General features: G+C 46.7%; 2 protein-coding genes across 9 annotated transcripts in view; one reads left to right on the top strand and one right to left on the bottom strand.

Moving 5' to 3' along the window:
* Positions 1-972: 972 nt before the first annotated feature.
* On the bottom strand, positions 973-8538 carry FAM72A (family with sequence similarity 72 member A). 3 transcript variants are annotated; one of them, XM_085561366.1, is made up of 4 exons: positions 8336-8538; positions 5159-5381; positions 3872-3996; positions 973-2232 (listed from the first exon to the last, which is right to left on the bottom strand). In XM_085561366.1, exons 2-4 carry the CDS (start codon positions 5311-5313, stop codon positions 2141-2143), a joined length of 372 nt encoding a protein of 123 aa, XP_085417492.1. In that variant the 5' UTR covers positions 5314-5381; positions 8336-8538; the 3' UTR covers positions 973-2140. The 3 variants fall into 3 exon arrangements, with proteins under 3 accessions (XP_085417492.1, XP_021390992.2, XP_085417491.1); XM_021535317.4 differs by lacking the exon at positions 8336-8538 and adding an exon at positions 6017-6517 and having other exon boundaries at positions 5159-5236; XM_085561365.1 differs by lacking the exon at positions 8336-8538 and adding an exon at positions 6017-6157.
* Positions 8539-8943: 405 nt separating this feature from the next.
* The window catches only part of SRGAP2 (SLIT-ROBO Rho GTPase activating protein 2), a 106809-nt gene continuing 91433 nt past the window's right edge, over positions 8944-24319 (top strand). For 3 of the 6 annotated variants that reach the window (XM_077789064.2, XM_077789065.2, XM_085561363.1), the window contains exon 1: positions 8947-9083. In XM_077789064.2, coding sequence (XP_077645190.2) covers positions 9017-9083 — 67 coding nt within the window. In that variant the 5' untranslated portion in view covers positions 8947-9016. Of the gene's footprint in view, positions 9084-9343; positions 9599-15905; positions 24092-24319 lie in introns of those variants that run through there. The other 3 variants (XM_085561364.1, XM_085561362.1, XM_085561361.1) reach the window with 3 other exon arrangements.

A 24319-nucleotide genomic window follows, 5' to 3' on the forward strand; every position in this document is an offset into this window, starting at 1 on the left:
ATGTGCCAAAAACCAGAGAGAAAGCAAAGCAGAGACCTGAGCTGTTTATTACAAACACAGCTTTGGGTGGAGTGAAGGACCTAGGAGTGCTTCTAGAAGTGTTGATCTGGTTTTGTGCCAGTTTGGGGTAAAATCTGTCCATAACCGTGGTGATCCTTGGAAAGTGAACCCCAGACTTTGGGGCTCTGTGAATGAGCTGCTGTGGCTTTAACACAAACTGCTCAGTAAGTTCTTTTTTTAATTTCTGGCAGAAAGGAGCAGCCCTGGGCATGATTGATTACCTTGGTGACATTCATGACAGCTGAGGCAATAGGGGATGTTTGCATACTTTGTGTATAATACCTACAACTTCTTTGTTGTCAACAAGAAAGGCCTGAACTCCTTCAAAAGCTGCCTGGTTCTTAATTTCCAGCTGATGAGGAGAACTGCTTTAATTACACAGGCCTGTTTGAGCGAGTTCATGGTAGAACTTCCAGTTCTGTGTGTACAGATGGGGAGCAAAAAAACAAAAACCAGAATTATGGATTTGATGGGGAGGAATTCACCCTCTGCTTCCCTGTGGGAGAGGAGCTGCTGACTCAGAATGGTGAAGGTTACAAACAACAAGTGCTGGAGTGGCAACAGGCACAATTCTGTTTGAACTATTGTGGTGCTTATGTAAAAACAATCAGATTTATTTTTAGCTCATGAATTCTGCTGGGAAAAAAAAAACTGAGGTGTCACCTTGGCAGCTTGATGCTGTAGTGATCACAAAAACCTGGCAAAAATTGGGATATTGAGTTTTAGAAGGGTTAACTGAGACTGAGAAACTGTCAGGTTTGTCAGCCTAAAGTGATTCTATTTTTGGGTTGTCTAAAACCAATTCATAATACTAAAACCTTAATTATTCTACTTTTAATCCAAGATGCTTTTTCATTGTTTTGATGATCTGATATCATCACACATCCATATTTATGACAGCCCTGAAGACTCCAGTCCAAAGCTTTTATTGCCTGGGCAGACACAACACAGGAATTCAAAACAAGACACACACATAAAAATACACACCAACATACATTTAAACAGTGCAAAGAGGTAGTACCATTAATTAAGAAATACATAATGAGCAGTAAAAATACTGAGAGAATTCAGATGTGTCTTCATTGCACCCCTTTCAAGTATCACAAGAGGCTACAGAGTGATTTATTTAGCATCAATCCAAATTTAAAAGTGTCCTCTGTTCTCTGATATGATTTTATCTGGAATTTTTTTATTGCTGGCCTTCAGGTGATTAGCTGAAGGGGACAGCACTTAGTTCTGAAATAAATGAAATAAAATATCATGGTTTGTTAACAACTCAGAAAATGAGTTTTGAATTCATTACCTACAGGAACCAGATTGTCTGTGCACCTCAGGATGAGAAAATTAGGCATGAACACCAAATATTTAACTTTTTTTTTTTCTTTCTCTAAAAAGATCCAATTTCATGACTGAGATTTGCTTGGAGAGGGGAAAATATATATATATATATGAAAGTGGATGGGTTTTAGTGCTGCCCTGAAGAAAAACTCCAGTGCAGCCTTGAAGTTCTACTAAGAAACTGCAGAATTTAGGTTTTGTCGGGGAGAAAAAGCATGAATTTGATCTCTGTGGAGACAGAACCCTAAAAGTATTGAAAAATAAAGCTGGAAAGGCTCCAAGAGGCTTTCCAGGGCACGTTTAGGAGCATCCTGGGGTGCAAAGAGCAGGAGATCCCAGAGCCAGAGCAGCAGAGCTTTGAGGCAGTTCTGAGCTCTGCCAGACCTGCCTGATTATTCCTGAAAATTCCTTTGAACTGCAAGCAGCTGAGGGGTTTTGCTCTCTGAAAAGTGCTTTAGGAAAGAAGGATTATCAGCTGTAGAGGGTTAGGAATAAAAAGCAAAATGGAGCTCAGTAAATGCACTTTGTGTTGGCATTTCTAAGGTGTGTCTCTGCTCAGGCAGATTCGGGAGTCCAGGGAAGCTTACAGCCAGAAGAATTCCCTTTTTTTTTTGGATTTTTTTTTCCAGATTTCCTGTTTTATTCCTGCTGTTTTAAGCTCTGATGGGCCACCAGGTGAAATGAAATAAATCCAAAGCAGGCAGCCAGGCCAGAGGTGGAGGGAAGATGCTGCAGGTAACATTTATCTGATGCACTCCTCCTCAGAGGTGCAGGACGTGTCCTCTGCACTTTCCTCCAGATCTGGCAGGTTGCCCCACAGCAATACATTCACACCTGGTGGAAAGGAGACAAAGGAGGGGAAAAAAATGAGATATTTATGGATTGTGACCTTATTTTTAAATTGCACAACTGTCTATTTTAAGAGAAAATAATCCCTGCAAAACCCAGGAAGTCACGTTCATGGCGAATAAATCTATTTTCTATCTTTATTCAAAGTGATCTTGGAAGTGTTGTTTATTTTTTTCAGCCCAATTCAGAGGATAAATATTTATATAACCAATTATATAAATATAATATAACAGAAATATAATTTCTGTTAACATGTTAAAAAGAAGAAAGTTTAAGGTTTTAGAGTTTAAGATACAGAAAAAATAAAAGTAGTTGCAAAGGTAAACAGTATGAATGCAGTACTGTAAGTTTGTGTCATAACATGATTAGCTAAGAAAACTTAGACTGTAGCACAGGTCTAGAAGAAAAAATATTTAAAAACTAAGTTAAAAACATAAATATTATTGTTAGCAGTGTTTTATTATTTAATAAGTCTTTTAAAAATCTTGTAATTAAGGATATTGTAACCTTCTGAAGCATGCAGTAAAGATGTAAACCAAACTTACCTTTTCTGTCTATGTAAAAAATAAGGAAATGAAATTGCATCATCTAAAAAACTCCAAAGTCCCATCTCTAACTCCTTCAAAAATCCCCATACCCCAGTAAATAAACTACAAATAAATCTGTTATTGTACTGGTGGTGGCCTTGCTGCAGAAAACCCTGACGTGTCCACAGGGAGGGGGGTGCAGAGTGACTGACACTGAAATTTTCATCCACAGCTGCCTCCCCCCGAGAGGTTTTCTAGATCAGCAACGCTTCGTCCTCATGCTTGGGCTAAACTGGGGTGCCTGGTTAGGGTGAGGAAGGGGTGTCCATCACCTCCCTGGTTTGGGAGGAAGGGAAATCCTCATCTTCCTCCTTCTCCTCATCCAGAGGAGGCAGTGATGCTGGTGATGGGTTTGGAACACAAACCCTGTGAGGAACCCCTGAGGGAGCTGGGGGTGCTCAGCCTGGAGAAAAGGAGACTCAGGGGTGACCTTGTCACTCTGCACAGCTCCTGAAAGGTGCCTGTGCCCAGCTGGGGTTGGGCTCCTTCTCCAGGAGCTGACAGAACCAGAGCACACAGCCTCAGCTGCACCAAGGGAAATTTAGCTTGGATGTTAGGAAAGTTTTTTACAGAAAGAGTGATAAAGTGTGGGAAATGAATTTGTAGAGAATCGGGCATTTACAGCATGGTGTGGCTAGAGCTGATAGGCCAAGAAGCACTTACAATGTATTGAATTAGGAAATAGTTGGCTTCTGATTGTGATATGTGAATTATAACATCTGTATTGTCTCACCTTTCACATGAGACTGAGAATGGAATAAAAGTTTTTAAAACACCTCTCAGCTGCCCCATCTCTGGGTCAGGAAAGGGCTTAATCCGACCATAAAGTTCTGGAATGTTCTGCCCGGGGAGGTGGTGCAGTCCCCATCCCTGGGTGTGTTTAACAAAGCCTGGATGTGGCTCTGGGTGCCAGGGTGGAGGTGCTGGAGGTAGGCTGGACTTGATCTCTCAGGTCTCTCCCAAGCTGGTGATTCTGTGGATTCTGTGATGGGGGATGAGGGTTTTAGGGGAAGGGAAGGAAACCAAAGTGTCCTCACCAGAAGGGTCCAGCCTGTTGATGCCAAACACTGCCTGGCTGTGGAACATCCAGAGGTGGCCGTTGTTGCAGGACAGCAGGCAGGGCTTGCAGGGACAAATCACATGGTAGCCAACAACATTCCCACTGGAAAGACAAGGGAAAGAGTGAGCCTGGGGAAAAGGTGGATCTTGGTGGCTTTTTCCAGCTCCAATTAAACAGCCCCAGTGCCAGAGCATTATGTAACGCTCGTGTTTTGATAGAGTTAAGGGAACGGGGTGAACAAGTATCTTAAATATTTAGGGAACATCTGTTGGGAGTTACAGAATATCTGAGTTTTAGATCTTTGGCACACAGAGAAGCGTTTAGTAACCTAAATTGTGTAACCCAGATTAGTTTGCATACCAACAAATGCTGGTGGATTTATTTGTTTTCCTTTGGAAGGCCAACGATTCCAACCAGCAGAGAAGTTCCTCACACCCAAAATCCACCTGACACAAGCACCGTGCACAGGAGGCTACCAGCAGCAGCAGTGATGAAACTGAGAATTATGGAATGGTTTGGCTTGGAAAAGACTTAAATCTCATCCAGTTCCACCCCCTGCCATGGGCAGGGACACCTTGCATTGTCCCAGGGTGCTCCAGCCTGGCACTGGGATGGGGCAGCTACAGCTTCTCTGAGCCAGATTATTGACCCTTATCAACTCTCCTAGACTGAAACCATAACAGTAATTTATCCATGTTCTCTGATGAGACATTTCCATTTCTCTACTTCTGTCTACAAACCAAAATATGGTGTCCCTATCACAACCCCCCACCCAGTTGTTCAAATCTGGGAAATGTAAAAATCTTGATTAGGGAGCTGAAAGAATTCTCTCAGATAACTGTGAGCTATTTGAGAGTTGTTGTTTTCACCCTTAAATATCAGGCATGAATAAGGAGGATAAAAGAACTCCAAGAACTTTAGCGACAGCATGTTCCATCTGCTCCCAACAACCCGATCTGCCAAGAGGATGTTCTATTAATTAGAGTATGAGTAACTGCTTCTTGCTGGGGCCTTATTCACAGAGAAATCTCAACGTTCAGGCAGACATTTCATCGGGCAGGTGGCACACAAGCTTTCAGGAGACTCAGCCTCCTGACAATGTTGTCACATTTCCGCTGGGGACTCACAGAAATACCCTGGCAGCTTTGCCCAGGCTGAGTTTCTCCCCAGCAGCAGGGAAGGCGAGCTGTTCCTTCTCCCCGAGGGGACAGCGAGGAGGGGACACGGGGCTGGGACACGCCAGTGCCACGAGTTGGGAGCTCACCACTTCAAACAGGCGATGTTCTTCAGCTTGCACTTGCAGATCTCAGTGAAGTAGCAGCCTCCGATGAAATCGACGGTTCTGGCGGAAGGAAACGTACAGAAGCTCGGAGATGTGGTGATCACAACCTCAGTGTCACAACAAAGTGATGCTGCCATTGGCCCTGGGTGGTTTAAACCGCAAGGTTCTGCTTTCCTTTTGACTCTCAGCCCCGCTCATATGGAAACTTTAATGAGAACCACATGACATTGCATGAGTATCAAAAATCCTCTTAAAATAGCCCAGAAAAGCAGGGTTTGCCTGGGTGCTCAGGGGCTCTCGGGCTCAGTGTGGCACTGCCAGCCAGAGCCCTGAACAGGGGCATTGCTGCCAAACCCCAGCTCAGAAACAGAACAATACCTCAGAGGCTGGGATGTTTCAACCCAAACCTTTGATTCCTTATCTCCTCTCCAACCCATACTTTCTGATTACCATGTCATTTCACAACCTGATTTCCTTACTATTCAAATCTGGCTATGGGAAAGCAGCCCTGAGCCGAACCGGGGGAGAGTCCTGGCAGCAGTGACAGATCAGGTTTGTGCTGTTTGCGGCTCTTTATTCCAAATTCTCATCTTCGCTTTGGTCGGAGCGGGAGGAGCCTCCCGTGGCTGCCGAGCCTGTGGCATCCCTACGGATGGATTAAATTGGAGTTTGGATTTGACATCCTCGCTTTTTGCTCTCCTGCCGTGGATTCCCGGGGCTGGAGAGGTAGGGGTGGGATGATCCGTGTTCTGCAGGGCCGTTCTCCCGGTGACAGCGGATTTTGGGGGGATGCTGCTGCGTCCCCCGGTGGGACCCACCCTTCCCCTTCCCGGCGCTTACCCCGCGGGCGGGACGTCGGTGGAGTAGAGGGCGGTGTCGGTGTCCGCCAGCAGCACCGCCTGCATCCCCCGCGAGCTCAGCACCTGCCGGCAGAACCGGCAGCACAGCACCCGCACGCTCCGCTCCTCGAAGCTGCAGCCGCCGGAGGACATGGCGGCTGGGACCCGGTCCCGGTCCCGGCTCCGGTGCCAATCCCTGTTCCGGTCCTGGTCTTGGTCCCGGTCCTGGTCTAGGTTCCGGTCCTGGTTTTGGTCCCAGTCCTGATCCCGGTCTCAGTCCTAGTCCCGGTCCCCGTTCCGATCCCGGTCCTGGTCTCGGTCCCGGTCCCAATCCCGGTACCGATCCCGGTCCTGGTCCCGGTCTCGGTCCTGTCTCGGTCCGGTCCCGATCCCTGTCCCTATCCCGGTCCCGGTCCCTATCCTGGTCTCGGTCCCGGTTTCAGTCTCGGTCCCGGTCCTGGTTCTGGTCCCGGTCCTGGTTCTGGTTCTGGTCCCGGTCCCGGTCTCGGTCCCGGTCTCGGTCCTGTCCCGATCCCTGTCCCTATCCCGGTCTCAGTCCCGGTCCCGGTCCCTATCCCGGTCTCGGTCCCGGTTTCAGTCTCAGTCCCGGTCCTGGTTCTGGTTCTGGTTCTGGTCCCGGTCCCGGTCCCGGTCCCGGTCCCGTCCCGCTGCAGCACCAACGGCCACGCTCCCACCTGTCAGTTTGAATTCCCGACCGCGCCCGCCCATTGGGCGCCGCAGGCCACGCCCACCCCATTGAAAAACCCGGTGGCACCACCCATCCTGCCTGTCTATTGGTGGAAAGGAGCGCCCTGCCTCATTTCTATTGGTCACTATTTCAGTCAATCACACGCTCGGCCGGAGGGGCGGTGCCACGAGTGCCAGCGGCGGGAAGAGGGGGCGGGCTCATCTTGGGGACAGCCATGTCTGATTGGTTGCGACGCCCGTCGCTCATACCCAGCGCTGCGCGCCCATTGGCCGAGGCGCTGGGCGGGGCGGGCGGCGGCGGGCCGGTGCGGGGGACCGGGCGGCGGGCGCCAGCGGCCGGAGGACGCCCGGCTGCGGGAGGCGGCTCCGCAGTGCCCAGGTAATCGCCCCGCCGGGCCGCCCGGCCCCCGGGCCTCCCGTGCCACCCCCCGCCGGGCCGCGGGCAGCCCTCCGCCGCCGGCCCCGCCGCCTCCCCGGTGCCCCGAGCCGCGTCCCCCCAGCCCCGGCCCCCCCTTCGGGACCCCCCCACGCTTCCTCTCCCCGCCGCCCGCATTGTTCTTCCCGGGCGGGATGCGGATCCGGCGGGTGCCGCGTTTATTTATTTCTTCCTCCGGTACGCGCATCTCCCGCGGGGGGCTGCGGCCGCGCGCCCGCCCTCCTCCCCCCCCTCCCAAAAAAAAAGGGGGAAGAAATCCAAATTGGAAAGAAAAGACGGGGGAAAAGTTGTGTCCCGCCCTGCACAGCGCAGCGGGCGCTGGAAGAAACCCTAAATCACCCTCCCTTAAAAAAAAAACCCGAAGAGGGAGAAGCCGCGGGCGGAGCCGCCCGGCGGAGGCGCGCCCGGTGTGCCCGGGGCTGCCGCCGGTGGGGCCGAGCCCGCGGTCAGCGGGGGATGCTGCGGGGCCCGGGGGAGCCGCTCCCAGAGGAGCCCCGTTCCCCCGGAGCTGCTCCCCAGATTCTCCCCGGCCCGGGGACCTGCACCCCAAATCAGTCCCAAATTCTCCCCCGGGACCTGCACCCCAAATCAGTCCCAAATTCTTCCCCGGGACCTGCACCCCAAATCAGTCCCAAATTCTCCCCCGAGACCTGCACCCCAAATGAACCCCAGCTCCCATGGGAGCCGCATCCCAAAGGGAGCCCCGTTCCCCCAGGAGCCGCTCCTCAAATGAACCCCCGGGACCTGCGCCCTAAATGAACCTCAAAATCTGCCCCGGGACCTGCGCCCTGAATGAACCTCAAATTCTTCCCCGGGACCTGTACCCTGAATGAACCCTAATTGCCACGGGAGCTGCATCCCCAAAGGAGCCCCGTTCCCCCGGGACCTGCACCCCAAATAAACCCCAAGTTCTCTCCCGGGACCTGCACCCTAAATGACCCCCAAAATCTCCCCCGGGACCTGCACTCCAAATCAACCCCAAATTCTCCGCCGGGACCTTGCACCCCAAATGAACCCCAGCTCCCATGGGAGCCGCATCCCAAAGGAGCCCCTGCTCGGATCACCCCCGGTTCCCCGGGAGCCGCTGCCCGGATTCTGGCCGGGATGTCCCGGAGGAGCCGCTGTCCCCGAGCCATCCCCGGTCCCCCGGTAGGCGTGTTCCCTTCCCTCGGTCACCTGGCCGGGCTGCGGTTGGAATCTCACGCTGCTGCTGCTCAAAGGACGATTTGCAATGTCAGGGTGTCAGCGCAGCTTTGCTTCCCGTCACAAATTTGGGCTGCGAGCAGGCATTTTCTAAATATATATACATATATATATATATATTATTGCTGTTATTTTTTTGTATTTGCAGGCAAGCAGACCAAAGCTGCTTCCCCTCTGCTGCTGCTCTCGTTTGGGATTTGATTTGCATCATCTCCGAGCCCATTAAAAGAAATAAATAAATAAAAAGAGAAGAAGAGGGAAAAAAAAAATAAAAAAGGGCAAACCAAACCCACACAAAACATGTGCGGAAGGACTTCCACTCCCTGGCTGTGCTGTTGAGGATCAGGAAGAGCCTTTGGGGCTGCAGGATCTCGCTAGGCTGATGCTGCTGCTCAAGGATTTGGTGCAGGGAGACAAAACTGCTGCCTCTTCCATCCGCTGATCTCAACATCTGCATTTTCCTGCTGCTGTGCTCCCTCTCACACCCTCTCTCCATGGACTGATTTTTTGATTTTTTTCCCTTTTTGCGGGGGGGGGGGAGGGAAGGACGAGCAGAAAGCCAAGGCATCGTGCTGAGAGGAGCGAAAATTGCCTTTATATCTCGTGTTCTGGTGGATCTCTTTCGAGGTTATTCAGCTTTTTGGAAAAGAAAACATGACGTCGCCAGCAAAATTCAAAAAGGATAAGGAGATCATAGCTGAATATGACACTCAAGTGAAAGGTAAGGAATGGTTTTATTTCCATCCCTTCACTGCAAGCCTGCCTGGCGATTGTAGGAGTTCGCAGTGGATGTTTGGGTGGGGAAGAGGGAAATCATTTGCAGATTGCCTGGAATTTGCAGGGCTTTTTTTGGGAATACAAAGCTGGGTCGGGTTTGCAGTGCTGTGTCTGTCCCCATGGGGCAGTTCCTGCTTTGCTGTTGCCGTTTTTAAGGTACCACAGCGAGGTTGGTTTTTTTGGTTTGTTTCTTTTTTTTTTTTTTTAATGGAATACCCACATTTTTGAGTTCGGGGAGATCCATCTTTTCCTGCCTGCCTTTCCCAGAGACGGCTTTGCATGTGAAATATGAGAGGCAGGGAATTGCTTTTTAATCCTCTGCCTGTCATGGGAATCTTTGAACAATCTGTGCAGTGTCACAGGAGCATATTTCCACTGCTGCTGATGGGGGACTGTGCTCCAGGGTCCCTGGGAAGCTGTTTGTGCTAGAAACTTCCATTATTCAGGATTTTCCTCGGGGTGAGTCCATCATAATTCCTGCTTTTCCTTGCCGTGCTGGAGTGTAACACCTCGAGGCTGCAGTGTGGGTGTGGGTGTACACACACACACAGAGAAATGAATAAAACTCGTGCAGCAGCGTTATTCCCATCATCACAGGGAATAATAAACAGATTTAAACACTGGGCTTTGCAATGACCGTGCAAGTCTCCTGCAGAATTCAGCTGGCTGGGTTTCAGGCCATCATGTGCCCTAGGTTAAAAAAAAATAAAAATAAAAATGGTGAAATTCCCCTCCCCGAGCTGCTTATTTTTGTGAAGTTTTCAGGATAAGACGTATTTAAAAGAATAATTAGGGCTTGTGTATCGCTTGATATGTTGGTGCTAGGAAGTTTTGAGATTCAGTGATTTATCTAATTGGTTAAAACTTGCTTGGTATGCTCAGAGCATGCAGGAAAGATGGCCTTCGGGCAGGGTTGATTGAGTTAAATCAATGCAATTTGAAAAAAAAAAAAAAGCCAGATTTAAATCTGAGTAGGAAACCTAGATTAAAATTGACAATTAAGATATTGTTTTGCAATTAGGTGCTCAGTTATTTTTCCTGCTGAGGAAGGGGGATATCTGCTTGTTGGCTGCAAATCATTAAAATGTGTTGTTCTACAAGACATGTCCTACCCTGACCCCAGTGCCCTCCACCTAGAAGCACTTTGGGTACTTATGTTGAAAAATGCTTATTTGAGCAAATAGGAAGCTGTGTTGAGAGTTTATTTTGATTTTTTTTTTTTTTAATATTGATGTTCTTAAAGTTAGGAATGGAGAAGGGCGTGCTTCTCTTTTACTGGTTTAGTTTCTATTCCTGTTTTCAAGCTGTCTTTGGAACTGGGAATTGCAGTCAGCGTCAAATTAGAGGCTTGTAGGCTCTTTCATTATTTACCCCATCAAAATGTGCATGATGGATCCGAGCTCGCAGTCACAATATTTGGGAATAACACGGAAAGGAGGCTTTAGAATTAGCAAAGCGCATCCTCTCACCTCTCAGCTCTTGCATGAATTAGAAATCCTTCCCTTCCTTTTCACACAAGAGACCAGGAAAATGGGAAGGAGCCTTCTTGTTGCTGCCAGAACTCAGCTCATCTCTGGGGCTGTCAATTAACCTGGAAGTGTGCTCCCAAAAGTGGACTGCAGTAGTGGCACACTGATTTTTTTTTTTGTTTTTTTTTTTTTTTTTTTTTGTTTGTTTGTTTTTTTTTTTTTTTTGTTTTTTTGTTTTTTTGCTTTTTGGCCTTATAAAGCATTGCTCTCTTAGATGAAGGAGGTTAAGGAGGCCGGAAGCGTGTGAGGGGATCAGGAGGAGCTGGGAGAAGGGATTTCCTTCCTGAATTAGGGTGAGGGCAGGGAAGTGTTCACCTCGGGATGCTCATCCTGTCCCTCTCCCAGTCTGGCTCTGGGGAAGGAGGTGCTGCTCCATCTCCTGCCCCTCCTCGGAGCGAGGTGTAAAGGGACCAGGCAGCTCAAAAATGCACAGGACAGTCCTGTAGCAGCCCTGTCCTACATCCCCTGCTTTATTTTAGAGCTTTTCCTTTCCCTTTTCCACCCAGCACTGACCTTGCAGGAGCTGTTTGGACAAAGGGGATCCTTGTCTCCCTGCCTTTAGGTACCAGCTTTGGAGGGAGACTTTGCTCCTTTCAAAACACCACAAACCTTTGCTTGTTTTGTGCTTTACATCGCTTCCCTAAATGCAAAACCATGACAGTCCCACAGATAGCTCAGTTCTGAGCTGGATACTGCTGATTCCTCAGGGAATCTCTCAGCTCGAATTCCAGGCATGTGCAGGTTCTCTCCACCCCAGTGGCAAGATGAGATGGTGCTGAATCCACTGAAACCCGCAAGTGTGGTGGTGCTGCCTCGTCACCAAACACAGCGAGGTTCTCACAGCATGACTTTGGTGTCCTGATCAAATTCTGCCCTCAGCTGTGGGAGCAGCATGGAAATGTTAACTCCAAAATGCTTTCCCCGAGTTGGGAAGTGGAGCAGTGGCTGTGGGGGTGAGATGAATCACGTGTTGGCGTGCCACACGAATTGTGAGGTGGCATCTGCTCCTCTGATGAGAAAACTCGGATATTTTGTGCTGGCATTTAGAAACTTATGGCATTTCTTGTGCTCTGCCCCGCGCTGAGAGCCGTGTTTAGAGGCTTCCTTTTTAAAGCCCTTAATCCACAAACACCTCCTTAAGCACTTTAAATGATTGCTAATGCAATGATGGAGCTTTGTTTAAAAATTTAATAGCCTTAAGTGGTTAATCAGAAACCATTTAAAGAATGGCTTGATTAATAGATCATCGCGAGGCAAAATTTTTGATTTTCTGTTGCTGAATGAGCTCGGTGGTTTTTATTGAAAAAGGGGCAGCAAGGCAAAGGATCATGGAATGGTTTGGGTTGGGAAGGACCTCAAAGCTCATCTCATGGGCAGGGACACCTTCCACTATCCCAGGCTGCTCCAAGCCCTGTCCAGCCTGGCCTTGGACACTTCCAGGGATGGGCTGTGGATGAGTGACACTTTCTGTGCTCCTGTAACCATGAGCTGTAGGTATTTGTTGTCTGCCCACAGCCATGTCTCTGCTTTTTTTGGGTTGTAGCTGGCTCTTCCCATGGTTGGTGTGTGTGGGGAGGTAGGCATTTGAATGAAATTAATTCCTGAAGCTGAAGATTTCTTTACCTAGAGTTACCACGCAGCGGTCAGGGGGCGTGGAAGGAACGAGGAGCTCCTTCCTGGTGACCTGTCCATGCTGGCTGTGCAGGTGGCTGGAACCAGGCTGGGCACAGCCTTGAGTTCTCGGTCTGACCCTCTAAGTGACCACCAGAGGATGTGCTGCATTGCCCAGCGACCCCGTGGTCTCCAGCATCTGCAGGTTGGGCTCCAAACCCACTCTTCTGCAGAAGGGAATTAACCCACAGAACGCTGATTTTCCCCAGCGCCTGCGCTGACCTCCAGCCTTCTTCTGTTGGTTCCATGGCTTGTCCTCTCTGCTGATGGAGAGGGACTCCTTGGAGTGCTTTTTTTGAGGAAACTCCAGCACGGATCCGTGTCAAGCAATCGGGGTTCTCCTGCCAGGATGACCCGGGGCCGGCAGGGGAGGGAGGCGCTCCTTTGATACCTCCCTATGCCATGTGCTCACAAAGCCTGGGAGCCCTGGGAAGCTGCAAACTGAGCTTCCCTCACTCCATATGGAGCCTTTGATATCTCAAGCTCATCCCCTTGTCTGGATTGTCTCTCCCAATTCCTTTGTGCAAGTTGTGGTGAGGCAGAGATAATTAATTTATGCTGTGCAGTGCGTTCCATGTGAGATTGGGATGCTGCCTCTCTGTGCCCAAGCAAGGACTGTCAGGGTGTTTTTCGGTTTAATATATTAAATTGGAGTGTACACTTGCTGAGGAAAGAAAAGCCAGTGATTTATCTCTTAATTCTCCTTTTCTTTCTCCTCGTGTCCCATGAGAGCCTTATATTTAATTAGTTTGTATAAAGCTTCAGTAAATAGCTCCATGGTTTGAGCTGCAGACATTTAATACTGACATTTTTTTACACAGCGAGGGCTCATAAACCACTTCTGTCCTTGAGTAGTCGCTACCAAAGGTTAAAATGCATCTCCTGCAGATCTTGCAGCCCAGCCCAAAAAGTGCTAAAAATATGACAAATGGATGAGGTAATTTACAGCAGGAGCAAGCAGAGCCCAGAGGTGGCTGCGTGGTTGCTGAGCTGAGTTTGCCTTTGCTAAGGGAAGATTCCTGATAAGAACAACTTCAGGCAACCTCCCTGCTACCATCACACTCAGGCTACTGAAATGTCTCAAACTTTCCCTTAAACCTCCCCAAAATGGCTGATAAATTTCGGATAAGTCCCTTTTCCCTCTCTGTGTTGAATGTATGAGAGTGTGTCTGATCTGATTGTGATTTTTTGCCTTAAATGCTGTGTGGAAATCTCATTTGTATGGTCCATCTTTCTGAGGGATGCTCGGCAGTTTTTAATCCTGGTGAACTCTCCCAACTGGTCCAGCCCTTCTGGGTGTGAAAGATGGCAAAAATAGCTGTGATGGGGTCAGAAGCTGTAATTTGGGGGCTGGAAGGGAAGTGTGATGCTTGTGGTGAGGATTTGAACCAAAAATGGGCATTTCTCTCAATGGTTGCAGGGTTTTTTACAGAATAGCCTTCAGATTTTTACATCAATGAGCTGAAATCACTGTCATTTATTTTACTGCTGAACCTCTTTGGGATTTTTCAGTGGTGTTGATGCGACACATAAATGCTGATTTCTCTTTTGTGTTCACCACCTGTGCGGGTCACCATGCTGGTGTGACTGATCCTTGGGTGGGATTCCTAGAGTTTTAATGCACCCTGTAAAGAGACTTTTCAGCCACTCACCCTGGTGTGGTTGAGTGAAACAATCCTGAATTCTGATATTTTAACTCTGCATGCATTGGATTAATGTTCCCATTCAAAATGTAAAACTACCTTTTAAGGGGTTTTTGCAGTTAATCACGGCTCTGTGCCTATAAGTGATTCCATTTGTTTGCAACAATGACTTGCTCCAAACTCGGGGCTCTGGAATTGCTGTGGAATCATCTGGTTTTCTGCAGTTCCTGATAGTGCTAATCCCTTGAGTTTTGGAGCTGGATTGGGCCAAGCAGCCTTGGTGCCAAAAAGGGGGAAGGGGGCGTTGGGAGACTGCCTTGATCTTCCAGCAATAGTTTGTGTTTTTGTGTCCAACTCCTGCTAATGGATTATTAATGAGGATGGAAAGAGGTGAAGGAATGCAGAGTCTGCCTTCTTTCCTCTCCAGCTCCAAAATCCCCCCCCCTTTTTTTTTTTTTTTTTTTTTTCAGTTTTTTTTTTGCAGTTTCATCAGGTGTTGGAAGGCTGGAGAGCAAAGCTGACCAAACCACTCCATCTTTTTAAGTGCTGCAGTTCCCTCCAAAAGCAGAAGGAATTGCCAGTGTAACTCCAGTAGGATTCTATAAAAAGTTTACTGGTAATAGCCAGTTTTCCCTGACTCCCAGCTAAGGGACAGGACATTTTTCCTTAGCTCTAAATGATTTCCTTTCGTGGTGAGGTTACAAATTAGTATCTTTCCCTTTTCCTGCCAGTTAAAAAGCCTCGACTCCTCTTTTATTCTTTTTTTAAATCCTTACTAATTTTTTTTGGCCATTTTGGGGATTTACTTGGAAGACTTTTTTTGCCTGGTCAATTTTTTTTTCAGCTGTCGTTATGAAGAGCGAAAAATCTGAACCTTTGTTGAGATGGAAAGTATGTTCAAACACATGTTCCCCTGAATGGATTTTGCTGTGCCATGCACAGTTGATATTCATTACTCACAACTTTATTTAGTTCATTTTTTGGTATGACTTTCACAGATTTCATGGTTTCTCTCTGAGAATTCCTGCAACATCACGGGTGTCCTGCTCTTGGAACGCTGTCAGTGCTTTGTAGGCGATGGAAGTAAATGCAGTTATGGGATTTATTGTGGGATAAAAGTGTGGAAGAAAATGGGAGAAAAGGTCTTGACCTTGCAGTAATTCCATCAGTAGAGACCAGTCTCCATTTTTACTTTCCCTCTCCCCTTCTCTTCCCAAATTGCAATGCTCCAGTAGACAAAACTTCTTTCTGTGAAATCCCTGGGTAATGGTCATTGAAACTCTCGATGTGTTTGAAGTCAGAAACCATATGGATGTAATGTGAGGAAGCTCAACTGGTGTTTTTCCAAGAAGATGCTGTAAATGGATTGAACCATTTAAAAAAATTGTAATTTTTTTGCCATCAAAGTAACTATTTCTGTTGTTAAACTGGAGGTCTTCTGACCCAGTTGTTTTGTTTTGGAGTTTAGAGTTAATCACAGCTTCTCTAAAGGTGTTGCTAAATGTGCTGCAGAAATTCTTAGGGTTTTCTTAATTAATTAATGAATTCTTAGGGAAATTCTTATTCTTTAAGGGTTTCCAGCAATGCTTCACATTGATTTGTGTGAAATGGGCTGAATTAGGCCAGGGGAGCTGCCTTATCCTGTGGCACATGAGCAGCTCCTGGCTTTTTGACTCTTTGAGAAGGAGCCAAATAACCAGATTAACTCCAAACCCAGCATGGATTTCAGTCTCCAGCCCTGAGCTGCTGCAGCAGGGTGAGTTGGTTGGTCCTGCTACATCTGACGTTGGTTTTGTAAATTTTTTTTTTTTTCTTAAATCATAGGACTTTCCAGGAAGAGCTTCTTGGCTTCTTGCAAGTAGGGAAGGATTTTTGGTTTGTTTTTATATTGCTGTCATTGGACGATGGTTTTCCTGCAGGGTGTGCTTGCAAATTGAATCGACTTAAAATTACAACAGTTGTTGCCTGGGAATGAGTCCTTGAGTGTGTCTTGGGCCAGCAGTCCAGTCCCACTGCAGGACATGCTCTAAGTTTGTGAGTTTAGGTGGGAAAATTAAGAAATTCCACAACATCCTTTTCTTTATGCAATAAATCCTTTATTGTACCCTGGAGCAGGGGTCTTGCTGTTCTGCTGCTTTGAGTGTGTGGTTCTAAAATACATTTTACACAGTTCTGCTGCTTCTAGTAAAAATAAAAATGGGAGCTATTCACGTATTTCATTAGCGTTGTTTGTGGTAAAATATGGGGGATTTTTTTTGGGATAGGATTATGTATTCAGGGAACTTCCACTCATGCACCAGGTGTAATTCCTCAGTCTGGGCTGGGCTCTGGTGGCTGCTGGGCTGTGACAATTCTGCTTCTTCCACCCCAGTTCCTCTGGGAAGGGCTGCAGGAGGCTGTCTGCAGCGTTTTCCTGGGAAATGACAACTGTGAGCAGTGAGCTCCTCCCGAGGCAATGGGTGGCACTGTGAATAACCATCCCCGAGTGGAAATGAAGCTTGCTGCAAAGCTGATGCTCTTCCACCCTCCCGGCAAGCCAAGTGCCTGTAAAGCAGAATCAGGGAATTGTTTGGATGTGCCAAGATGCTGACATCCCTTCCCTCTAGCAGGGCTGTTTCCTTGGCTGGAGCATTAGGCAAATCCTCTGTCAAAGTCCTATTTAGCTCCCTAATTATCTGTTAATTTATTTATCTGTGTATTATTTTGGGTTATTGGCAAATGTAAATTCAGACCTGTGACTCATAAAGCAAATTATCATGGGTGTGTTAAGTCTGATGATCTTCAAATGCATCAAAATCTGAGGATAGAAAAGCACATTGATAAGAAGCAGCCATTATTGCTGTGAGGGGGAAAAAATTCTCAATTTTCCTTAATCTGTGCAGGGGATGAATGAAGGAGTGACGGTGACAAAGAGTGTGGAGGTGCAGGCTGTGGAGGATTTTCCTCGGTGTTCGATAAGCAGTCACTGAGAAATTTAATAAATGAACATCCCTGTGAAGTGGTTTTGGAAAGGAGCCTGGCTTTGCTTTGGTCTCTTTCATGGATGGAACCCTTCCTAACTTAACTTTTCTGTCTTCTCTCCATCTGGTGAAGGAGGAAGAGGCTTCATCCCAGTTACCCTTTTAAAAACCAGCAGGAACCACCAGTATTTGTGCTGCAGAGAGGGCTGTGTGTCCCAGCTCCTCGGGGAGCAGCCCAGAGCTGCAGAGAGATGCTGAAATAGGAACAAAAGGCTTTGGCAATAAAGGATTTTTAAAGTGTGCAGCTGGAAAAGGGAGGGGGAGACAAGGGAGAAATGCAGCACTACAAAGGTCACAGGATACACTGATGATGTTTGGATGGAAACTCAGCTTGCTATGAATGAAATTGTGCTCTCGTGTTTTCCCCCTGGAGCTGAATGTCTGAAAACTCTGGATACTCCTTGTTCTGTTTCCTTTTTTTGACTTTTTTCGGAGCTTGTAAGTTGTGCTGTAGAAATGGAAAAAAAAAAAAAAAAGGAAAAAGGGAGGATGGACAGCACCCACAGACAGGCTGGGAGAGGCTTAAATAGTCGGAGTTCTGCCAGGTTCATCAGAGCTGTGACATTATTGGCTTCTGCTTATTTGCAAGGCAAAATTTTGTCTGTGCTAAATGTGTGAGGTTCCTTAGCAGGGAACTTGTGTTGGCAAAGATTTCAGCTCTGCTGACCAGGGGTGTTGGATAAACTCAGGGCTGAGCACCCCTTGGAGTCAACTTTTGGAGCCCTCGAGTGTTGATTTTATTTCCTGTGTGTGTGTGAAGGCTCGGTGCTGGTTGCTAAATTGCCTTTTCTCCCTCCTTATGCCATCCAGATTGCTTGTGTTTGCTCTGAGGTTGGTTTGAACTTTTATCAGTCCATATGCTGGTGTTACCTTCCATGAGATGATTAATTTCTGACTGTGACGATAAATTAATTTACACAAAAGTATAAGAGAAGTCCTTTTATTAAGGCCAGTTGCCTAATGCCAAACACATTTATAACCATTGTCTTCATACTTAAGGAATTAATTTTAATTTAGGCTTTATGTTAGATCATTTCCCCCATCACAGTGAACTTCATACAATATAGCTGGGAAGGGTTCCTTGCATCCATTAATTTCCACTTTTCACACTTTCTCCCTGAAAATCTTGGCTAAAAACGCTTCCCACCAAACCTGTCCATGGAAATTCAGGTGGTACTTTGGTTTCAGTTTTAAATTGGGAAAAAATTCTGGCACTGCCCCCTCTGGAAAATCCCTGCAGGTAGAGCTTTCTTTTATGCCTTGAAATTAGTGAGAGCTTCTGGCAGTGAAGGCGGTGTTTTGGTTTGGTTTTGTTGGGGGTTTTTGTTTTATTTTATTCTGGAACTCCAAGCTATTTTCTGGTAAACACCCTGGAACAGTTGGGCATTCGTGCTGTGATTTATCCATTTGCTGCTTGGCTGCTCCTGACTCCCTGATTTTCTTCTCCTTCCTTGAAGTGAGGGGCTCACAACTGGACCCAGATTCGAGGCTCCCATCACCATTTTGGGGAAGAACGAGACAAACCCATTTGGAGGTTTAGGAAATTCCACAGTACTCAATTTCCCATGTGGAATGACAAGAATTGATGTTGTTTTTGTGCTGCTGGAGGTTCCTTGAATTGTGAATTCCACAATAAGCACTGGCTGGGAGCTGGAGGAGCAGCTATAATTTTCTCCCAGCTCTGTTGCCTTTTCCAGCTCCCTCAGATGGTTTGCAGTGGTTTTAGGATCAGGCTTCATGCAAATAATTCCCATTGCACCCCACCCTGTCCCAAACCCAGCTCCACCAGCTGCTATGGTTGGGATGAAAGTGCTGCTAATTTGCTGTTACCTTTAATTTAAGGATTCTGCATCTTGCTGTGAGAAGTTATTTATATGTTGACTGTTGAAACACATTTATCAGTCCCAAAAGATCGATGCCTCTCCTTGCAAGGAGGAGGTTGCTTTGAGATCCTGCATGGGAAGGTGTGTGTGCAGGGGATGGGAAGAGTAAGTAGATATTTATTTATTTATTTATTTATTTATTTATTATTATTTTTAATGAAAGCCATCAGCATCCAGCCAGCCCTGCCTGGGCTGTCTTGTGGGGAGCTTGTGCTGTGTTTGCAGAATGACTTGGAGTCTCTGGCAGCGATAGGAAGGACAAATCCAGCTCTGAGGAGTACAAGGAAAACAGGTTCCTTTTCCTTCCCACCTCCTTTTTTGTTTTCACTGCTTCTTGTCGTGTGCCTCTCTAAAAGCTGATTTTGTCAATAAAGCAAATATCCCCCTGAAGTCTCATTGCTTATGGCAATAACACCAAAGCCTGTTGACCATTCAGGTTTTTTAGATTACAAGTCTTAATTTCTCTTACAGAGAGTGTTTTTTTTTTTTTTTTCAGATGATAGGAAAGCACTTTTGGTTTTGTGTTTTTATCAAAAAGTGCATGAAGTATTTATTTGTCTGGGTTTGTTTGAAGTAGCCCAAGCACAGTGTTCTTTTCAATACAATAAAGAGCTCTTCAGCTGTATCACAGATTTCTTGAAGTTTATATTTTATTACTGCATCACTTTCTAAATTTCATTCAGCATCTTATCTCTGCTTAGATTTTGGTCTCCCTTGCCTCTTAGTGTAAATGATGGAGTTTATACATCATATATAATAATTATAATTGAGAACTCTTGCCTCTTTGATGCCTGAAAAACCCAAGAAACCCCAAAGCCAGGGTTGTCTTTCAGAGAATTCTGATTCTGAAACTTACTGTAGCACATTTTAAATACTATAAACGTTATTTCTCAGCTGCCTTAAAGCTAAATAATCAAATCATTAAAATTTATATTATTCGATTTATTGGCAAATCAAGTATAAACTGCATGTGTACTATAACATGGATGCAATAAAAATTTGCTTTTTTCTTTTAAAATTAAATCCATTTTCATTTTGGAAAGTTTCTTTAGGATCATTGAAAGAGCATCCAGTTGAAACCAGCCTTTGTTTCTGGTGTGACAGTGTCAGGGCTGCTCTTTGCCCTGGCTGAGGACAGGGATCCTCCTGCCCTTGATCCAGATCTTTTTTTGGGAGTCTGTGTTCCCTGGGTCCCTGAACTGGGGCTTTCAGCACATCTTGCTCAGCCATTGTGTTCCAAGCAGCCCAGAAGTGGGTGAGGAGATTAAATGGTAGTGAATTACTCGAAATGACCTAAATCAAGGTCTCTGGTGAGATTTATGGGATTCAGTTACACATCTTGAAACATGTTGAGAGAACACTGAACTTTTTTATATCTTGTTTTTTGTCTGGCAGTGCAGCCTGCGTGGCTGGACAGGATGTGCCTCTTCTTTTCAAGAAAATTACTTGGACAGAGGAGATAACTGCACAGTGCTTTTACTTTGTGGCTTTTTTGTTCTTTTTGGTTTTTTTGGAGGAGACAGAAGGACAAATCCCAGGGTGATGCTGAATGAGGTGTCTGTCCAGCCAGGGGGGCTCCCTGGATCAGCTGGGAGAGGGGGATGCAGCTCATCCCTGAAATAAAACTGAACTACAAAGAACAATCAAAAAACAACTCCAGGAATGAGTCAGAACTTTGTATAGTCTGGAATCAGATTGTCAGGAAGCTGAAATGTGTCTGCAGTTATCCCTTGCTTTCATTCCTTTCTCCCTTCACTTTTTTCCTCTCTCTGATTCCCGCTGTTTTGGGGATTAAGAAGGAAATAAACACTCCCCTGAAATCTCCCAACACAAACAATCAGGTTTGCTATTTTTAAGCGCCAGTTTTTTTTTTTTGTGATTCTCCCAAAGTTCTTTTTGCTCCACTGGGATTGAGTTTGAATGGCTGTTTTCTTTAAGTTTTATTTTTAGGAGTGGGAGGCTTGTGTGAAGTTCAGTGCTGGCAGAGATACTGGTTTGCCAGTCCTGGATGTCGAATTTATCTTTAAAATCTTGAAATCTTCCAAGCTGCCAAGGAGAGAGGCCAGGTGAGAATGTGAAGGATGCTCATTTTGCCACCTCCTGTACTGGGATTGTGTTGCTACTTCCCCACATCTGAGAGGAACCCTTAGTATTGAAGCCAACCTTCCCTGTTCCCACTGAGCTTGAGCCTTGGGAAGCTTTTTCATTTAAACAGGAGGAAGTTTGGGAATGATAAATGTATTTTTTTTTGTGGGCTGATTCCTTGTCCTTTCCTTGTGGAGAATAGTTTCCTTGAAGTGGGCTCCCTCATTGCTGGCGGATGGATTTTTGGGGTGTGTGTGGGGAAGAGCAAACAAAATTCCCTGTGCTGCAGAGACCTTCTCCTTATTTTTAGTGCCTGGTTCTGGGAATTCCCTCCTGCTTCCTGCCCTGTTCAGCCCAGCAAGAGGAGGGGCAGGAGGCTGCTCTGCTGCTGTCTCAGTGCTCCCACAGGCTGGGAACCCAGCTGAAGGTGCTAACCTGGCTTTTGTTCCATCCCACGCCAGGAAAATGCTGCACAGTGATCAGATGTGTTGGAGGAAAGGGAAAAGTGTGTCAGGAGCAGAGAGAAATCAGCTTTGCCCTGGCAGTAATTAGGCTGGACTTGAAATTCAGCGAGTGCCTGGTTCCGTGGTGATTTTATTTTCTGTGTTGAGGTCAGGCTGTTCATCCCAGCGTTTTCTGCAGACTGGGAATCCTGTTAGTGGTGACACTGAGGATGGCTTCTATTACTAATGGCAAATTGGTTAATAATGGGGTTAGTCTAAATAAACTAATACTGCATACTGGCTGGCTTAATATTTTTTCTACACTTACTATTAACTTGCTGGTGTGGGGGTTTTATTTTTGGGTTAATTTTAGTTCTCTTGCTCAGCCAGATGCAGCTTTTTTGAGCATCAGTTCTGTAACCATCCATTCAAGCCTTTGGGGAGTTGTAACAGCAAGCAGTGGTACTTCCCTAGAAAGGCTTAAAATGCCATTTAATACTCCAGGCTCATGGCTTGAACTCATCAAGCCACTTGTTAATGCTTTAATTGCTGTAATTTTGATTTGGGTAGAGGTTATTTTCAGTTTTCTCCTGTTAGCAGGGTTGTTGTAGATGAAGTCAGAAGTCCAGTGAACGCAGCAAGTAGAAAAGAATTCATCAGTGAGTTAATTTTTGAGGCTGTTTTTCTCCCTTTGCTCACTAAGAGCTTCCATGATTATATTTTCTTTAATACACTGTTCACATGCAGCAAACAGGGAAGAAGCAAAAACCCAACTTGAAGCACGAGAAGTCAGCGTGGATGACTCAACCTTCATCTTTTATAGGTCCTGATTCAAATTCATTCCCTGTTTGTAGCAGTGGAAATGTCACCAAATGTTCCCCCTGTTGGGAGGGCTGGGAGTGACTCTTGCCTCGGTGCTGGAGTGCTCCAAGCTGCCAAAGGTGGTGGGCTCTGGCAGAAAAATGGGAGCCTGGATGCAGAGTGGGAGGATGAATCACTTGTCTGCTCCTTTTGGACCCAAACTGGAGCTGGAGAGGAGCTTTGGGCTCTGCACAGCTGCAGATAGGAGGAGAAATCCTGCCTTGGATTTGTCTTGGGAGCACCAAGGTGCTGATGGGGCTCCTGGGCCTTGAGTAACGTGGGTTTTTTTAAAGGCAGATATTTGTGTGACAATTACACATCACAACAATTCATGTTTATAGGCATAGCCTGAGCCTGTGGATTTATTTTTGTCAATGGGGTATCATTCACCAAGAATTAAGAAGTCGAACCGAGATAAGCAGCGTCCCTGGGCATTGGCATTTATTCCCAGCAAGTGCCTGGGTTTTGAGATATTTGGATTTCTTTGCAAGTCATAGGGGTTAGCTGGTGTTGTTTTGTTCTTGGAAAGCAGAGTGGCTGCTGATTTCAGCTTCTGTGAAATTTGCTGTGTGTTTTTGTGATTCACACAGTACCTATTGTCTGTATCAGTGTAGGAATGATGCTGGATCTGTGGGATTTTAATAATTCCAGGTAATTCAGGAAATTCAGTGGAAAATTGACCCCTCATTATTTCAAACCCCAGCAGCGTGCCAGAGGAGCACCTGAATGAGCTCTGTACAGCCCCTGGCCAGGTAATTCAATGGAAAATTCAGGTAATTCAGTGGAAAATCATTGCATTGTGGCTCAGTGCAGGCACACGTGGAACAGCATAACTGGGATGTATTTAATGTGAGAGGATAACTTCACTGTGCATCTCTGTCCTGTGAATCTCTGTGCCTTTGTGTAGCAGGGGTTGTCTTTAAAACCTTGACTCAGGCTGGAAACGGAGGTGTCCTGGAGGTCCTGTTGGGAAGGTGGCACTTCATGGGCTGTGCATTGGTCACAGCCTGGACTCCATGACCCCGGTGGTCTTTTCCAAGCTGAGTGTTGTGTGATGCTGAGGGGGAGCTGGCTCATGGATGTGCTGCTGTCCTGTGCAGCTCTCCACACCTACCCTGCTGTTCTCTCTCCGCAAGTTTTCCTCTCCTGTTGTTTTTAATCACAAACTCCACCCCGCACTGGGCGGGCAGCGCTTCCAAATCCACAATCTCAAGACTGCCTTGGCTCTTACTTCCCAGCTGGAGCTGACATCTGAGGAGAAGCTGTTTGAGGCTTTAAATAGCTCTGGCAGGGAGGTGGACAGGAGCACATAATGTGGCCGTGGGTTCTGGGCTATTCTTAGCGGACAATGGCCGGAATGAGAAGCCACGGCCGCTGCAGCACGCTGGGGCCATTGTGTGCTGTGATGTTTTTAATTCTGGGTCCTTCAGGATCTTCTCCTCTTACTGGACACCTCTCACTGTTTTTCTTTCCTGGGGAGAGTGGAGGTTCTGAAGGGAAATGGCTCCTGAGAGGAGACCCCAGCGTGCCACACGAGGAGCAGCCTCGTCTGCCGTCGACGCAGTTTTGAAAAGAGGGAACTGAAACCTCCCGGGGAAAGAATTTTCTGTTCCAATTTTCTGTTCGTTCTATTTTGAGTGTGTTGTGAAATCAAGGAAAGGACAAGCTGGTGTTAAATGTAAATTGAGGTGGTTGCAGATGCTGCAGCAGGAGTTGGTGCTCAAAGTGTGTGGTGGTCTGGGAGTGTGTCCATCGGGCACTTTGGCTTGGAGCCCTCCTCTTGGAGGATGGTGTCTGGAACTCTCTACAAAGGACAGGTGGGAGAAGCAGTTTCTCTTCCAACTTTATTTTTAAGGGCAGAGTTTTTTGCAAGGAAGCTGCCACATGCTTCTGCTTCCAGCGGCTGCCACAGGGGAAGCAGCTGCTGTCACCAGGCACCTCCACTCCTTCCTCTGCAGCCTCTCGAGTTTGAGGAAGATAATTTGCATTGCTGAGTGGTGTGGCTGATGCAAACTGCAAGTGTGGAGCTGTTTGTGTGAGCCCAG

This window comes from Lonchura striata, chromosome 26 (assembly GCF_050655825.1).
Source record: "Lonchura striata isolate lonStrDom1 chromosome 26, ASM5065582v1, whole genome shotgun sequence".
In the NCBI taxonomy this organism is placed as follows: domain Eukaryota; kingdom Metazoa; phylum Chordata; class Aves; order Passeriformes; family Estrildidae; genus Lonchura; species Lonchura striata.